General features: G+C 43.1%; 1 protein-coding gene across 1 annotated transcript in view; it reads right to left on the bottom strand.

The window, feature by feature from the left end:
* The window catches only part of FBLN2 (fibulin 2), a 123885-nt gene that overhangs the window by 17925 nt on the left and 90485 nt on the right, over window positions 1-15475 (bottom strand). The window contains 5 exon segments of the mRNA XM_083726994.1: window positions 480-614; window positions 8893-9033; window positions 10500-10601; window positions 11079-11189; window positions 14650-14856. Coding sequence (XP_083583120.1) covers window positions 480-614; window positions 8893-9033; window positions 10500-10601; window positions 11079-11189; window positions 14650-14856 — 696 coding nt within the window.

The raw sequence follows: 15475 nt of genomic DNA, 5'->3' as shown, positions 1-15475 counted from the left end.
TAACAGACTCACTGTTAAAACCGTGTTTACGGAAGACAATCTTACTTGGCTATGAGTGATCACCAAAGCAGTAGCAGTGGATCCCATGCTAGCTCAGTCCATCCCTGCCCATAGAACACCTTGCACTTTCAGCAGGTAGAAAAGACCTTGTAACCTGATGGAATGGTGCTAGCACTACTTTATAGGCATCTGTTCTGGGCTGGGTGACAGGAGATCTCCGCCACATCCAATCCTTCCCCAGTGTAGCGTATTTAAGATTTGAGTAGCACTCTGATTCATGTACTAGGTACATCTGCTTCTACTAGTACGCTCTCTCATTTTCTAAAGTATTAACTGCAACCCAAGATTCTTTTGGAAGACCCATCTCATTGCATTTAGGTTGTTGTTATAGTGTGTTGTGCTTATATTTATTTTGAAAATTAAAAATATACTACCCCCAGCACACAAATCACCACTCATACTAAAATAAGTAAACTCACCAACACATTCACCATCCTTCAGCTCATAACCTGATTCACAGTTGAGTTGCTGAAGACATGTAAAGGATCCAATTGTGTTAACACAGTGCTCCCCTCTCTTGCAGGTATGAGCGTCTGTTATACATTCATTAATATCTATGAGAGGAAACAGATGTCAGTATAGCACACACCAAAGAACTTACCTCTTTTAAGTGCACTACAGGAAACCAAACATCTTAAAAGATTTAGTAGAAGTTATTTTGTCCAAAAGGAAAGGTTTACATGGTGCTATTTCCAGAGTTTTCTGCCAAGGTAGAGGAGCTTAAAACACTTTCATTTTATAGGTAGAGTTATGAGACATATTCCTTCTTTTGATTTTGCACTGAATGATGCATTCATCAAGGTCACAGTGGAAAGAATTGATTAGACACAGAAGTTAGGAAAGCTTTGATGGAAGGCTTTACATTTCATGCGCAGGATGACCCCAGTTAAGACAGCACATATAATTTAGATTTCATGTTCATTAAAACATTTTCAGAGAGATTAAACCACTTAGGTGCAACAGGGCACAAAGGACAAACATGAGTAGAACAGCAATGCAACCAGGAGTAAGAACCACAAAGATGGACAGGTATCTTTGCCAGCACTTAAGTAAGACTAGTTCATGCTACACAATAGGAGTTTGCTCTAGGGCTGTAAAGAGGACCTATGGTTAACAGTTGGGCTGTGGAGGTCCTTGGATTTAAGCCAGAAGCTGATTCTTGCCATTTCCAATCCAACTGTGACAGTAATACAGATATAGTCTGTAACAGATGTTGTGGTGGAGCTGTGTTCATCTGACCTCCCTCTGGCTGAGTTACTACTGCAAACTAGGACAGAGAGGGGGAGGAGTGAGGAAGCAGCAAGGCTGGGGTACAGCAGATGTTCTGGCAAGAGCACTAGATTGGTTCCACTGGTGCATTTGCACCATGCTGACCACACTACTAGTTCATTTCTTCTTTTCTCCATCCTGGTATGCAGCAGCATCTCAGCCAGAGGGAAGGCACTGTATGCTACTGGGTATAGTAATGGTGACAGGGACATACATAGCAAGAGGCTGTAGCAGAGTGAAATCCCTTCACTTGTTTTGTGAGAAGGTCCAGGGATTCCTAATATAGCCATATTCTCAATCAGTTCCATGTCCTCAATCAGTTGTATATCAACTTATTCACCAGATCTTATGGAAGGCAGTGTTCGCTAGGAGTGTTCACAGGTCCCAAGATTTCCTGTGTGGGTGTGGGTGTCCATGCTGTCTCTATTTTGATCTGTGATTCAGCTTCTGAGCTGAATTAAAATGAAGTTCTGTGTCCCCCCATTTGCTATAATAGAGAATCTTAAAAATATGCGTAGCTTTCTCCCTTTTTGGCCAAAGTGGATGAAATTTACAGGTACATGAGCCTCCCTCCTCCACAAATGAATTACTGGTAAGTCTGCCCACTGCAGGCTGAGTATATCTGGAGATTTTCATGCAGGACACGTTTTTAAAAAAATCTTTACATAAAGAAAATTATGTAACATTTTTATTTTCTATCCAAATTGGTGCAGTTTGCAGGCATGGCCATCCCTTCTGAGGCTGTCAAATTCAGAATGATAGTTGCAGTGGTTCTCCCAGCAGCGAAGATCATTTTGGTGTGGTTACAACAGAATTTGGGACAGGTGGGGTAATATTGGTGGTGGGGAAAAAACATGGAAAGACTGGGATGGGGGAAATGTCACCACCCAGCAGGGACCCTGTTACTCCAAGGTTTGGTGGTGGTGGGTGATCTTCTGCCTCTCATGGATTTTGGGAAATACAGCATCTTTTCCCTGGAAGAAATATAATTCCATATTTATTTCCACAGGAGAAGTGAAAAAAATATTCCTGAATGTCTGGGGTGGGGAAATGTAACTCTAGCAGCATGCACCATTTCCCCAGCTTGGTTTTGGTTTTTCTCAGAAACAATATGGCCATGCATTCTTCAGACAGCTGAAGCCACAGATCCACCCAAAAGTTTAGGTAGTCCCTGATTTACCTTGAAATGTCTTGAAATGTCTGGCAACCCAGCCAGATTGGTGGGGTATAAATAATAAAATTGATGTTGTTGTTGTTGTTAATGGCACAATCCAACTCAGAAATGTGAGACCTTTCCCTGAATCACCCCAATTCACTTCATCGTTTGAGGTACACCCCACTAGAATCCAGTCCTCTTGGGAAAAGAGCAACTACGCTAGCAATGTGTTCAGATAAAATAAATCCTGAAATAAATAAATCCTCAGCCAGACAGTCCATCCGTAATATACAGGCTTGATGTGATAGAAATACAACCAACAAGCCACTTATGCCTCATAAGCAAGAATGGTGCATCTCAAAAATAAATCAAGGGATTATTTTTTTAAAAAAATGTCAAAGGCAGAAAGGGTGTAGAAATCCTACTGGGAAGCACAGAATAAGCCAGGCTGACAGCCTTTATAAAAGCAGACAAATACTGAGTCAGACCAATGGCCCATCTAGATTAGAATTGCCTTCACTGACTGGCAGTGGCTCTCTATGACATCAGGCAGGAGTCTCTTCTAGCCCTACCTGGAGATGCCAGGGATTGAACCCGGGGCCTTCTGCATACAAGACAGATGTTCTACAGTACATTGTATTACAGTAAAGTAATATAATGGAAGAATACCTGACTCGGCAGTACTGCATGTGAAAATGATCTGAGGATTGCAGTTAATCACTAGCTGAGGGATGAATCAACAGTGTGATGATGATAATGACCTGAACTAGAGGTTCTCAGACCCCCCTGAGACAATTTGGGGAAGGGCAAGGTGTGGGAGGAGGCGGTGAAAGTACCGTTGAACTAACAGAAGACCTTGCATGGGCTTCTGCTAGCAGGACTACGTTAGCTGAATCCTGTCCAATGAAGTTGGTTGGTGGTATGGGAAATAAGTCATATGAAGAAGTCTGAAGGTTCTGGGTATGTTTAGCCTGGTGAAGAGAAGGCTGAGGGAGAATACCTGAAGGGCCTTCATATAGAAGAGGACAAAGACTCCAGACACTGTTCCAGCACTTTCACAACGTCTGCTGATGAAGATGGAAAGGAGAGATCAAACGAAGTGTTGTCTGCACAGAGGTGACACCACACTCCAACTCTCCAGGTGACTCCTCAAGGAATAGGAGGGTGGATTTATGAATAGGAGGGTGGATCTACACCACCCGTGAGGCAGGGTTCGGGTGGTCAGAGATGGGAGAAGAGGAGGCAGGAGAAGAAGTACTGGAATGCATAGAGATGGAAGACATAGCCTCAAAGAGAACTGGGCTGTTAGAATTTCCTCTGTCCTCTACTCTGCTGTCTCCAAAGATGAGGAGGGTTTAAAGCGAGAGGAGCAGCTGGTGTTGCTGCACAGGAGAAGCCACCAGTTGCTTGCACACACTACATCAGAAGGTGGGGTTTAAATGTGCTGATGGAGGCATGATGCACATTTGCTCCAGGTCTGAATGAGATGCCTATTTAACAGGAGCTGTGCATGTGATTCTTGCACCTTAGGAGCTGCTGTAATAGAGCGCTGTGCTTATAAAGAACTAAATTTCCAATCCAATGTCCTCATTGGGGCAAGGTGCTAGGGACACTCACTAAAGTTTCCAAGGTGAGGTTGGGAAGTCATCTGTTGGGAGAGGAGCAGGGTTTGCTCGTGCTCTCTCCATTTCCTGTATCAAGCAAAGGGGCTGAGAGATGGTGTACAAGGCCTCTTCCAACTCTTGATGGTTCTCAAGAAGCTGTCAGAGATTAAAGATGGAAGGAAACAGAATGTAATTGGAATCCCTAAGCAACCTTGAACATTTAATTAAAACTAGAATGATATGGAAACATGAAAACAGAGAAGACTCCAATTATTTTCACCATCTCCAAGATGTATAAATAGCTCCCTCCCTGGAATTTATACCAGTGAAATAAATTTCACAGGTTTGACTTGCATGCTGATTGATTTCAGTTGAATGTGAAGACTTAGCTGAGAGAAGAAAATGCAATCTATATTCTTTGGGAAATACTGACCTGTCTGGAAACAAACTGAATCACACTGCAAAACAAATATTTTCAACATTGTCTTATTTGTAATGTGAAATCATGAAATTTGATGAATGCCAACAAAAAATAAATAACTCACTGAGTCTAAGGAAACATTCACAGAAAAGTTTACTTGTGGCCCAAATCTATTAATGTTTACTCAATGAGACTTACTTCCAAGTTAGCATATCTCAGAATACAAAGGCTGTAATCCTCAAGATACTTACTTGGGAGTGAGCCCAAAGAAACTCAATGGGGAGTGCTGCTGAATATATCTTCTGCATAGCATATCTTCAACATTCCTAAAATATGTGGCCTAAAAATCTCCTTGAAGTATCCTCCCAGTTATCACAGAAATGTTCAGCTGATCCTGCCTTTTGTTTGTTTTTTTACAACAAGCAACAACGTTAACAAGTCCTCTCATGTTCAGTTCAGAGTCAGCTTTCCAAATATGTACAGCATATGGTTGCATTAATATACTGAAATCTGAATGGGGATTTTATTGGAATCTTTCATGCTTTTTAGATGAATTACTTTTCTAATATCTGCTACATTTCATTATTGCCTTCCGTGAATATTTGGGTAGCTTTGGAAAAAGTTGCTGCAATGATGTGTCAAAGACTTTCTGAGAGCTTGCAAGACTCCCACTGTAAACTGCTTGCCTTTACTCCAATGGCCATCCTTCAAGGGTGGACTCCTAGCCAGTCTATTTATCACAAAACGACTGTCTGCAGTCATTTCTTGGCAAGTATCCATGTATGCAAACTTGCAGAAGCGGCTTGGCAGATGGAGGTGGAGCCACTATGCTAGTTTCCTGGCAGGCAGGCCACTGCTGCTTACCCAGAGAGAAAGGGAAAGGAGTGAGAGCACAGGAAGGTCAGTGCTGTGCAAACTCGTAAGCAGGAGCAATGGAATGACAACACTAGCACCATGCCAACCTCCCTACCACCTTGCCTGTCTCCCTCCCAGCAAGTAATAGCAACCCACCTGCCAGGAAGCTAGCACGGTCGCTCTGCCCCACCCAATGAGTCACTTCTGCACACTTGTGATGCGATGCATCAGCCTCTGCTGTTCCTGCTATCTTCTCAGTCATTTGAGGCTCTGCAGAGCACAGAGCTGACTACCACCAGTAAACAAAGGGTAGTTTTGGGAGGGCCTGATATTCCTCAGGTGTTCCTGACTGCGCTCAGCATTCCCATCCAGGAACACAGGGAATCTGCCATCCCACACAAAAACACCCATAACACTAAAACTCAAGGTTGGCTAATTAGCGGTTAAGGAGCATAAAAGGGATGTGTAGACCTGTATAGAAAAACAGACTCAGTCACAACTAAGTCTGTAAGTTGAAACATTGCTGAGTTGAATGCTAAACACAGAGGTTTCCTAACCTTTGCAGTAAAGATCTAAAGTGGCAGAGACCAAAAGGATCTACAGCAGCCTTTTTGCTGCCACCTGTTGGTTAAAAGAATTTGTAAGAACATAAACTGGTGGACAGTTTATGTTGCAACCTATTACATTTTTGCATCTTGATGTAGCACAAAAGGAACACCACCTTACCGACTGCATCTTCAAATTAACCATAAGTACAGCCAAATGATTTTCATTAACACATCTAGACCTTGGGAGGAATTTGGGTTTTGTTTGCTGCCAGTCTCTTGTTGCTGTTGCTCTTTAGCTTAAATAGATGCTGTTGTTTGGCCATATCCGAGGGTCGGGGGAGTGTTTGAAGGGTGCTACCTAAAGATTTCTGCCTAGACATCCAAACTGGGTCACCTGCTTTTCCTTGGGATAAACATGCAGAGCTAAAGTTCCCAATGTTTGTAGAAGAACTGACTATTAAACCACTCTGAGAATTGTTGCTCTGTTAGGGAAATAAAGGTAAAGGTAAAGGTACCCCTGCCCGTACGGGCCAGTCTTGACAGACTCTGGGGTTGTGCGCCCATCTCACTTAAGAGGCCAGGGGCCAGCGCTGTCCGGAGACACTTCCGGGTCACGTGGCCAGCGTGACAAAGCTGCATCTGGCGAGCCAGAGCCGCACACGGAAACGCCGTTTACCTTCCCGCTGGTAAGCGGTCCCTATTTATCTACTTGCATCCGGAGGTGCTTTCGAACTGCTAGGTTGGCAGGTGCTGGGACCGAGCAGCGGGAGCACACCCCGCCGCAGGGATTCGAACCGCTGACCTTTCGATCGGCAAGTCCTAGGCGCTGAGGCTTTAACCCACAGCGCCACCTGCGTCCCCAGTTAGGGAAATAGGGGTCTCCTAACAACTCTCAAATCAAACGCATCCATTCTTAAGGAAATTAGCCCTGAGTGCTCACTGGAAGGACAGATCCTGAAGCTGAGGCTCCAATACTTTGGCCACCTCATGAGAAGAGAAGACTCCCTGGAAAAGAACCTGATGTTGGGAAAGATGGAGGGCACAAGGAGAAGGGGACGACAGAGGACAAGATGGTTGGACAGTGTTCTCGAAGCTACAAACATGAGTCTGACCAAACTGCGGGAGGCAGTGGAAAACAGGAGTGCCTGGCGTGCTCTGGTCCATGGGGTCATGAAGAGTCGGACATGACTAAATGACTAAACAACAACAACTCTCAGCAGCTTTAACAAACTACAGTTTCCAGGATGCTTTGGGTAAAGCCCAGAACGGCTTAAAGTGGTCTTCTACTATCGTATATGTATAGTGCAGCTGGGATGTATGGCTTTCTAGGATTGTGCAAATGTGCAGGACCTCAGAGGCAGGCTCACAGCTGCTTTGCTCTTCCCATCCTCTATATTCCAACTGCACAGTGAGCTAAAACAAAGTTTGGCTTAGTGTGTTGTCCAAACTTACGTTCGCTCCTCACCACAAGTTGCGACCAAGGAGTGGGAATAAAAAATGCTGGATAGGAGCTTACTGTGTTGTGTGAACTAGGGCAGTGAATCCTTTTTTTGTGGTAAACATGAAACTTTTAGGAGAGAAAAAAATGCAGTTCTTATTCATGGAACAACACAGAAGAGGTGTCTCTATGCTGCATTAATAGACAGTGACTTTTACAGCATGTCTGACTATCAGGAATTCTGGAAACCCACTTAGGAATGCAGCTGGAATTTCAATCTTTCATTATTTAACTACAGGAAATTCAAGAGACAATATTCTTCTTAAGTGATCCATTTTGGAACCAGAGAAGATGGCTCCCTTACTGGTAAGTTTACACATACTGATGTTATTAATTTGCAGGCATTAAGTTCAAAATCGTTTACATTTCCCCCCCAAAATAGTTCAAGACAGAGCACGAAAGCAGTTGAGCTGGCCAAGGATTCTTTATGGTTCTTTCGAGGGACAGCAACTCAATAAATTAGAAACCATCATATATCTGTGGTTTTCCCTGCCTCCTTAAAAAGTCAAGAAAATGTTAATAATGGCAAATGAGTACTCCATGTACCACACGTACAGCAAAGTCAAATGCAAAGACAGGAAACACATGAATATGGAATATGTGTCAGAAACAACATTTATCTAGAACCATTTGTGCTGCAGGATAGCTCAGACAAAACTTAACTAGGAGAGGCATGTCTCGTTGTGAAAGAACAAGCCACCTTTTGGTATGTGTTAAAATTGTATGCATTACATCTCACACTAATAAGGAATATTGGCATCAGTTACAACCAGTGCTATTTTTCTATATAAAAAAGAGGTGCCAGAACTCACCATGAATGCCTATTATAATGGTATTATAATGGTAATGACACCCACCTTAGAGGTGTCGGAACTGAGTTCCGGTGAGTTCTGGCTGGAAAAAAGCTCTGGTTTCAACTGTGTTCAAATGTAGGCTTGGAGTGGAACCAGCTGAGGGTAACAGGGAATTTTCAGGATGCTATCAAAGTGGCATAAAGGACAGCAACACAGCCCAGTTTGGTAAATCCTTCCACTGGCTCACTGGCTCACTGGCCCACCATGGACCATGCAGCTCCATGGCTTCCTATTAGGGATGGGTAAAATATAACCATTTCAGTTCCTCCCAGTTCCTTCTTCTCTCCCCACAGTCCTTCCTGGTTGCACTGTCTTTCACTGTGGTCATGAGACAAATACATGAAGCTGATATAACAAGACAAAAGCCACAGATGTTATGAAGGTAGGTGATTGAAATGGTTGCCTCTCCTCTACCAGAATGGAGCCATCACAGCTATGGATGTTTTTGCTTGGGCAAAAGCCACGCAACAGAAAATGGACAATGTTAAACACAATCCAGATAACAGGGCATGCCTTTTCATGGACTTAAATACAGAGAGGGAAGGGGGGATTATAGCACCCAAGATATGAAGCTGAGCACATTGCGTAGCATGAAGAATTATGGTGCCACCTATCATATCCTCTTACCAACACATTTTCTATGCATGTTGAGTACAAAGCCCTCTGCACAGATAACACTGTGGTTGACACAGTAGAATGATCCCCATGTGTTCACACATAATTGTCTTCTGGAGCAACTGTGAATACCTGTAAGGCACTCATCCAGGTCTTTATCAACACATTGCAGTCAAAAGGGAGGGGGGAAACAAAATTGTATTAGAATTACTCCGGGGAGGAAATAACATTTGTTCCACACTGAAACTATCTAATTAACAATGTGCCTGAGTTATGGTGCTATAATTTCCTTGTGCTAAATTTTCAAGTCGTTGAACTCGTTCAAGAATTGAAGGTCTCTGGATCTTCAGCTGGGCCCTTTTGCGCTGTTGACTTCAATCTCTATGGATTGCTTCTGCAAACTTCTCCTTCAGCTTCCTTGGATTTAGTGGTGCTTTCTCTTACTTCTTACATGCCAAAGAGGCAGAAGGTGAAACACTGAAGTCATCAGGGTGAGGAAGGTCCTTCCCAACAGAAACATATTTGCTTCTGCTATTAGTTCTAGCAGACTAGTCACACAATACACATGTGAGGTCACTTTGCACAATACTATCTTTGACATATTGAACTGAATGGCAGAGTCATTGCCCAAGAGTAGCACATATGACAGTTTTTAAGTGACTTTCATTGGCCCTCAGCCAGAGTGGTTTCCTACTCAGTTTGCTGTGAGAAACAGAACGTTTTCTCCATACTATCAAATCGCTCGCTCTCTTTTAGTTTGCGGTGGCATGAAGGAAATGCCCCAATTCCTGTGGTATGCTCTTGCTTAAGCAAGTCCTTCTTGCATAAAAGAAGCAACCACAGGAGGCTTTCAATGCAGTTTTCACACTGTGGGTCATACACCAGCACTTAGGACATGGGCAAAAAATGAGAGCTTTGGTCTGATCATGAGGAAGGCAATGAAAGAGGTGTTTGACTCTTAATTGGCACTTAAATTAATTAATTTTCCACCCAGCAATATGTATCTCTAAGACAGAAAATTAACTTAGGTGCATGGCAACATCAGTGGGAGTGCGGGCTTCATAGGGCACTGAAAGTAATGAATGGTAGTTTTATACATCAGATTTTAAAGCAGGGCTGCAAAGCCTGTGGCCTCACAGCCACATATGGGGTTCACCCTAATTTCATAGAGGGGAGAAAAGGTGAGGAAAAGATGGCACAGAAAGAGAAAACTGGGGAGGGGGGAATACACACCCACATACACGTTGTACTAATGTTTGGCCTTCAGCCCAGTCATGAGAAGCGTCAGCCCTGTTGACACGTGGAAACCCCACAAGGGAATGTGACCCTAGACACATTCTCCCTGTTTTTGAGACAGCAAGTGCTGTTCAAGATCATCCACAACCCTCCACCCAACAGCTATTTAGCATGATGTATAAAACAGGCCATCCATGTTTGCGACTTGCCTCCAACAACATCAATGAACTGAGCAACTGGACTGCCCAACACCTCTTGTGTCATGGCCTGCACCAGTTAGCTAATGTTCTCATGAAGCACTCTTGCAAACAAGCTGCTAGGAAGCTTCCCTGATACATTTCCATGTATGAAATGGAGTAAATAGAATTTCAGCATTCACGTACCTTCACACGAAACCCCATCTGACATCAGAGCATATCCAGGTGAGCAAGAGCACACAACTGCCCCTTCCAAAGTATTGCATATGTGCTTGCAGGGACCATTATCTAGGAAACACAGTGTTTGAAAAATGCATGAAATTCCTGTGCAAAGCAAAATTCCTTCCAAGTCCCAAGAATTCCTTCCTCTAATTATAACCCCTGTCATTGCACCAGGATGTAAAATGTAGAAACAAACAATCTATTCTCGTAACCTTAATCACTATGTACAAGCCTTCTTTTATAGGCAAACACACCTGTGTCATTCATTCTCATCTGTGCATTTGAAATTACCATGTACAGCTGTGTTGCCTCAACAGCCCTAAATAGATAGCATGAAATAACCTTGAATTCAGAAGCTAACCTCGAATTACCTCAGCACGTTACCTTCTGAGATTCTGTCCGTCTCTCACTCTCTTCAGGCTAATACTGGAGGCAAGCAATGTGTGGACGTGTGTTGAAATCAAAACAGCCGAAGAAGCTTTTGAATGTATTGCAGACTTGTAAAAACCATCTCATGTCTCCACCTTGCCTATTTAGACATACCTTTACACTTCTCTTCCTCTTCGTTGATGGTTGCGGGCTGGATATTCAGGGCTTCTGGAGCAATAGTGGCTTTGTCCTGTAAGGCAGTATTTGGTCCATCTTCTTCAAAATCTATACATTTATATGATACAAAAATGGAGGAAATCAACTTTAATTTGCTTCATATATCTCAGTAGCCACAGGGACATGAACAGTAACTAAACTATTATTTGTGGCTTCTAAGGAAACACAGAATGCTTCCAGACAGAGAGCTGATATAATAAACGGATTGTTTAGGTCCAATTTCACTTTGTTTGGTATGTAAAGTCCCACACACTCCTGCTGTTTCAGTAATCATATTCACAGTTGTTCCATTGCTTGCAATCCACACCAGTGGGTGAAGCTTCAGCCATTCCTCACCTGCTTATTGAAAATTGGCTAAAGGCAACTACAGTCGTATTTGAGAAGGGAGGGATAAACAATTCTTTGTAAGGATACAAAGATAAAATGTAAGGATACACTTGTGACCGTGTAATGATATTTTGAAGATATTTGTCATTATGGATGCTGACAAATTTGTTTTCTGATCATTCGAGGGGGAGCACTGGAAAGTCCCATTGAGTTATTTGGAGTTATCCAGGAAGTGTTTAAACCTCTTCCATTTACAACTGTGTTAATCAAGGTTCTTAACTTTGGGTGGATGCTACCCATGTTTTAGCATCTTAAAAGTGTATTTTTCTTCTATTTGAAAGCATACATATATATTAGACACAGATGAATATGAATGGCTAGTCATCACTAAGAGAAGGAAGTACAGTGTAAGTCCACAAGAAGAAGAAGAGTTTGGATTTGATATCCCGCCTTTCACTCCCCTTCAGGAGTCTCAAAGCGGCTAACATTCTCCTTTCCCTTCCTCCCCCACAACAAACACTCTGTGAGGTGAGTGGGGCTGAGAGACTTCAGAGAAGTGTGACTGGCCCAAGGTCACCCAGCAGCTGCATGTGGAGGAGTGGAGACTCGAACCCGGTTCCCCAGATTACAAGACTACCGCTCTTAACCACTACACCACACTGGCTCTCAGAATAACACAAGAATAACTGATATGATTTTGTATAAATCAAGTTGTCCTATTTGATATTTAAAGGGCAGCTTACAAGTATGAAAACTGTATTTGATACATTGGATCTCTTGCTGCAATTTAGTTTTGTTTGCAAAACAGTAAGAACAGCATCTGCTTAAAAGATAACAAGAGGTGGTTGTGGGGCAGGGGTTGGATGAGTTTCATATTTTGATTTAGTTACTTCTATTTGACATAGAAATGTAAACTGTTTCACTTTAAGTGTGTGTCTGGCTTCATACAGAATACAACTCTGCTCCCTGCTATAGATTTAAAGCTGTGACTTACTTCCATCCATGGATATGATCTATATGTCTGATTGTGAAAATGTGGGGCTGTCGTTACTATAAGAGGATTTTCAATCAAGTTTGCCAAGTAGTTAAGAAGTCCCAAAGCTCTAGCGAGGATGAAGCACAATGAAAAGGCAGGATAACATGACTCAGTTCTAGCCAAAGAGAATGCCCACATCCCACAAGGAGGGAGAGAGGTTCATATAGTCATGGTTTCCTAATTAGGACTGTCTATACAAATTAAACAAATTGAAAGTTAATTGTACATCTCTGCCCAACCCCATTCTTATTTTTGGTGATGGGTAAGGAAATTACACACCGCAAACATTTGAATGAAAAAATTGTTTCCCAACAGTGGACAGAGTAAGCACAAAAATCCGAACCACCATGCTGCAACACGTGTTTTTTATGAATGCAGCATCACTGCTGGAGGGACTGCACCTAAATCCTGCTGGTTATCCTCCTGAAAAGCTAATGAAACATTAATTTTTTCTAAGAAAAATCACGTCTTTTTGGTAGTGATTCTGTTGGAGTTTTCCAAAGGGAAAATAAGAAAGAGAAAGGGAGGGTGGAGAGGAAAACATAAGGGTTTTTTGGCAGGAAGAAAATAAATGACTGGAATAACTTTTGAAAAAGAAAATGTAAGGCTGGAAGCCGTACAAGTGAAAAGATTTTTGAATCAACCTGAGTTGTAATCAAGAACTGTTGTGGCACCAAGTATTCTGGAACCCTGGATGAGGAAATCTTATTGGCCTCCCATTCCTGCAGAAGCCCCTGGAGTTATGCTTGCCGAGGAATTTAATCCTCTGGAGCACCTCCATGCATACTACTGCAGGTAAACAAGCCACCACCATTGCCAAATTCACACCCCCAATGAAGAAGCCTCTGATAAGGCCAAATATACCTCCAACGCATATTGGATGTCTCATGAGACCTTAGTCATTTGCCAACGATCCCTCCTCTCGAGTGATTCTCATGTGCCACCATACCCAGGGAAACCATACTCTCTTCAGCCAGCCCAAGAGCTGTTTGCTGTGCTGGATGAGCACCTTTTCTGTTGGGGTTGGAAGACACTGGATGTGCAGGGCATCCCCACACACCTTTCATGTGATGACCGGCACATGTGAAAGAGCCATCACATATCGCCTGCACACATAAAGGCTTCATAGTACCTCCCACACAAGACTCTTCAATGGACACATTTCATACATTTCCACCTGCCTTACCCCACCCCCTGGCCCTGGGACTCCTCATAAGGAAGCTGTGCCTGGAGGAAGAACTGTGAGGGGAGAGACTTCATCAGGCAAGGCTTTCTTCCACCTGCCTTGCTCCAGCCTCTAGTCTCTGCTTCTCAATTTCTATTGTATTATTTTATGTACTGTGGCTAGCCGTTGTTTTATTGATTATAGTTTAGAAATTATTTATCGTAACTGTTAAGGGTGAATTTCTGTTTCATATGCTGATATTATTATTTTATACTATTCTAATGATTGTTGAATGTTACTTTTTTGATGTACGTTGCTTATTTTAAATCTATGTTTTATTATCACATTTTTGTATTGCATTAGATTGTTATAAGATGTACATTTTTTGTTTCTTCAGCTTGCAAACCACCTTGAGTATTGAAAGATAGATAGACGGTATATAAATTAAAAATGATGACGTTGTTGATGATGATGATGATGCATATGTACATGTGTGCTGGCAAATTAAAAGGTAAAGGTAAAGGACCCCTGGCAGTTAAATCCAGTTGCAGACAACTCTGGGGTTGTGGCACTCATCTCACTTTACAGGCCGAGGGAGCCAGTGTTTGTCCGCAGACAGATTTTCCGAGTCATGTGGCCAGCATGACTAAGCCGCTTCTGGCGCAATGGAACATCGAAACCAGAGCAGCACACGGAAACACCGTTTACCTTCCTGCTGGAGTGGTACCTATTTATCTACTTGCACTTTTTTGGCGTGCTTTCGAACTGCTAGTTTGGCAGGAGCTGGGACCGAGCAACAGGTATCACCCCATCATTGGGATTCAAGCCGCCGACCTTCTGACCGGCAAGCCCAAAAGGCTCAGTGGTTTAGACCACAGCACCACCCACATCCCAGCTGGCAAATTATGAGAGCTAAATATGAGAGCAAACCTATTGTAGTCAAACCCAATACACATTTTCCCAGTGTTTCTTCTTCTCACCTGGATTGCAGCTGAGTCCATCATCCTGCAGAGTAAATCTTGGGAAACATGAGCACTTGTAGGATCCCACTGTGTTGATGCAAAGGTGTTGGCAGAGTTCTCCAGGATAGGCAAGACACTCGTCCAGGTCATCTCCAGGTAAACTGTTTGACAATTCAGCTTCATTACTGATCGACAAGGCTTCATGGTGATCCTCAAACTCTGAAACTGTCAACATGCCCAAGCCATTAGTAAGGAAAAGGGGAAATGCATGTTCTTTATATGCAGATTACATGACTTTGAGCACTGCTATATATTAGTGAAAAACCCATCAGTCTGACAGGCTGTAACTGGGTGAGCAAGAATAGCTTTACTCCCATAGCTTGACTTGTCTCTGAATGACGGTGGTAGCAGTAATTCAACTGACAGGTAGACTTTGGGGGATGCATACCTCTTCGCCAGGGTTCCTTTCACTAAGTGCCATGGTGGCAGAAAGGGGAGAATTTCTCCTGACAAGAGCCCTGTAGACACATCATAATAGGCTTCCTATGCTTTGATCACACAGAGCCTTCTAGTTAGCCCTGCAGATGTCAGGGAATGGTCTGAAGACAAGGACTGGGGAATGCATTCTATGGCAGAACAGCTTCTTTCAGATGGAGAGCTGGAGGGGGAAGAGTCGCCCCCTCCTTGTTGACAGCATGTTCAGAAGCAGAGAGAGAGAGAGAGAGAGAGAGAGAGAGAGAGAGAGAGAGAGAGAGAGAAGGTGAAGTGCTTAGGGAGGAGTTACCCAGTTTTGAGATAATGACAAGAGAACCAGAAGGGAGGGGGCAGCTAGTTGAGAAGCTGC

The sequence above is a fragment of the Podarcis gaigeae genome (genome assembly GCF_964106915.1).
Source record: "Podarcis gaigeae genome assembly, chromosome: 2".
Taxonomy (NCBI): Eukaryota; Metazoa; Chordata; class Lepidosauria; order Squamata; family Lacertidae; genus Podarcis; species Podarcis gaigeae.
This window is presented reverse-complemented; position numbering and strand designations above follow the sequence as displayed.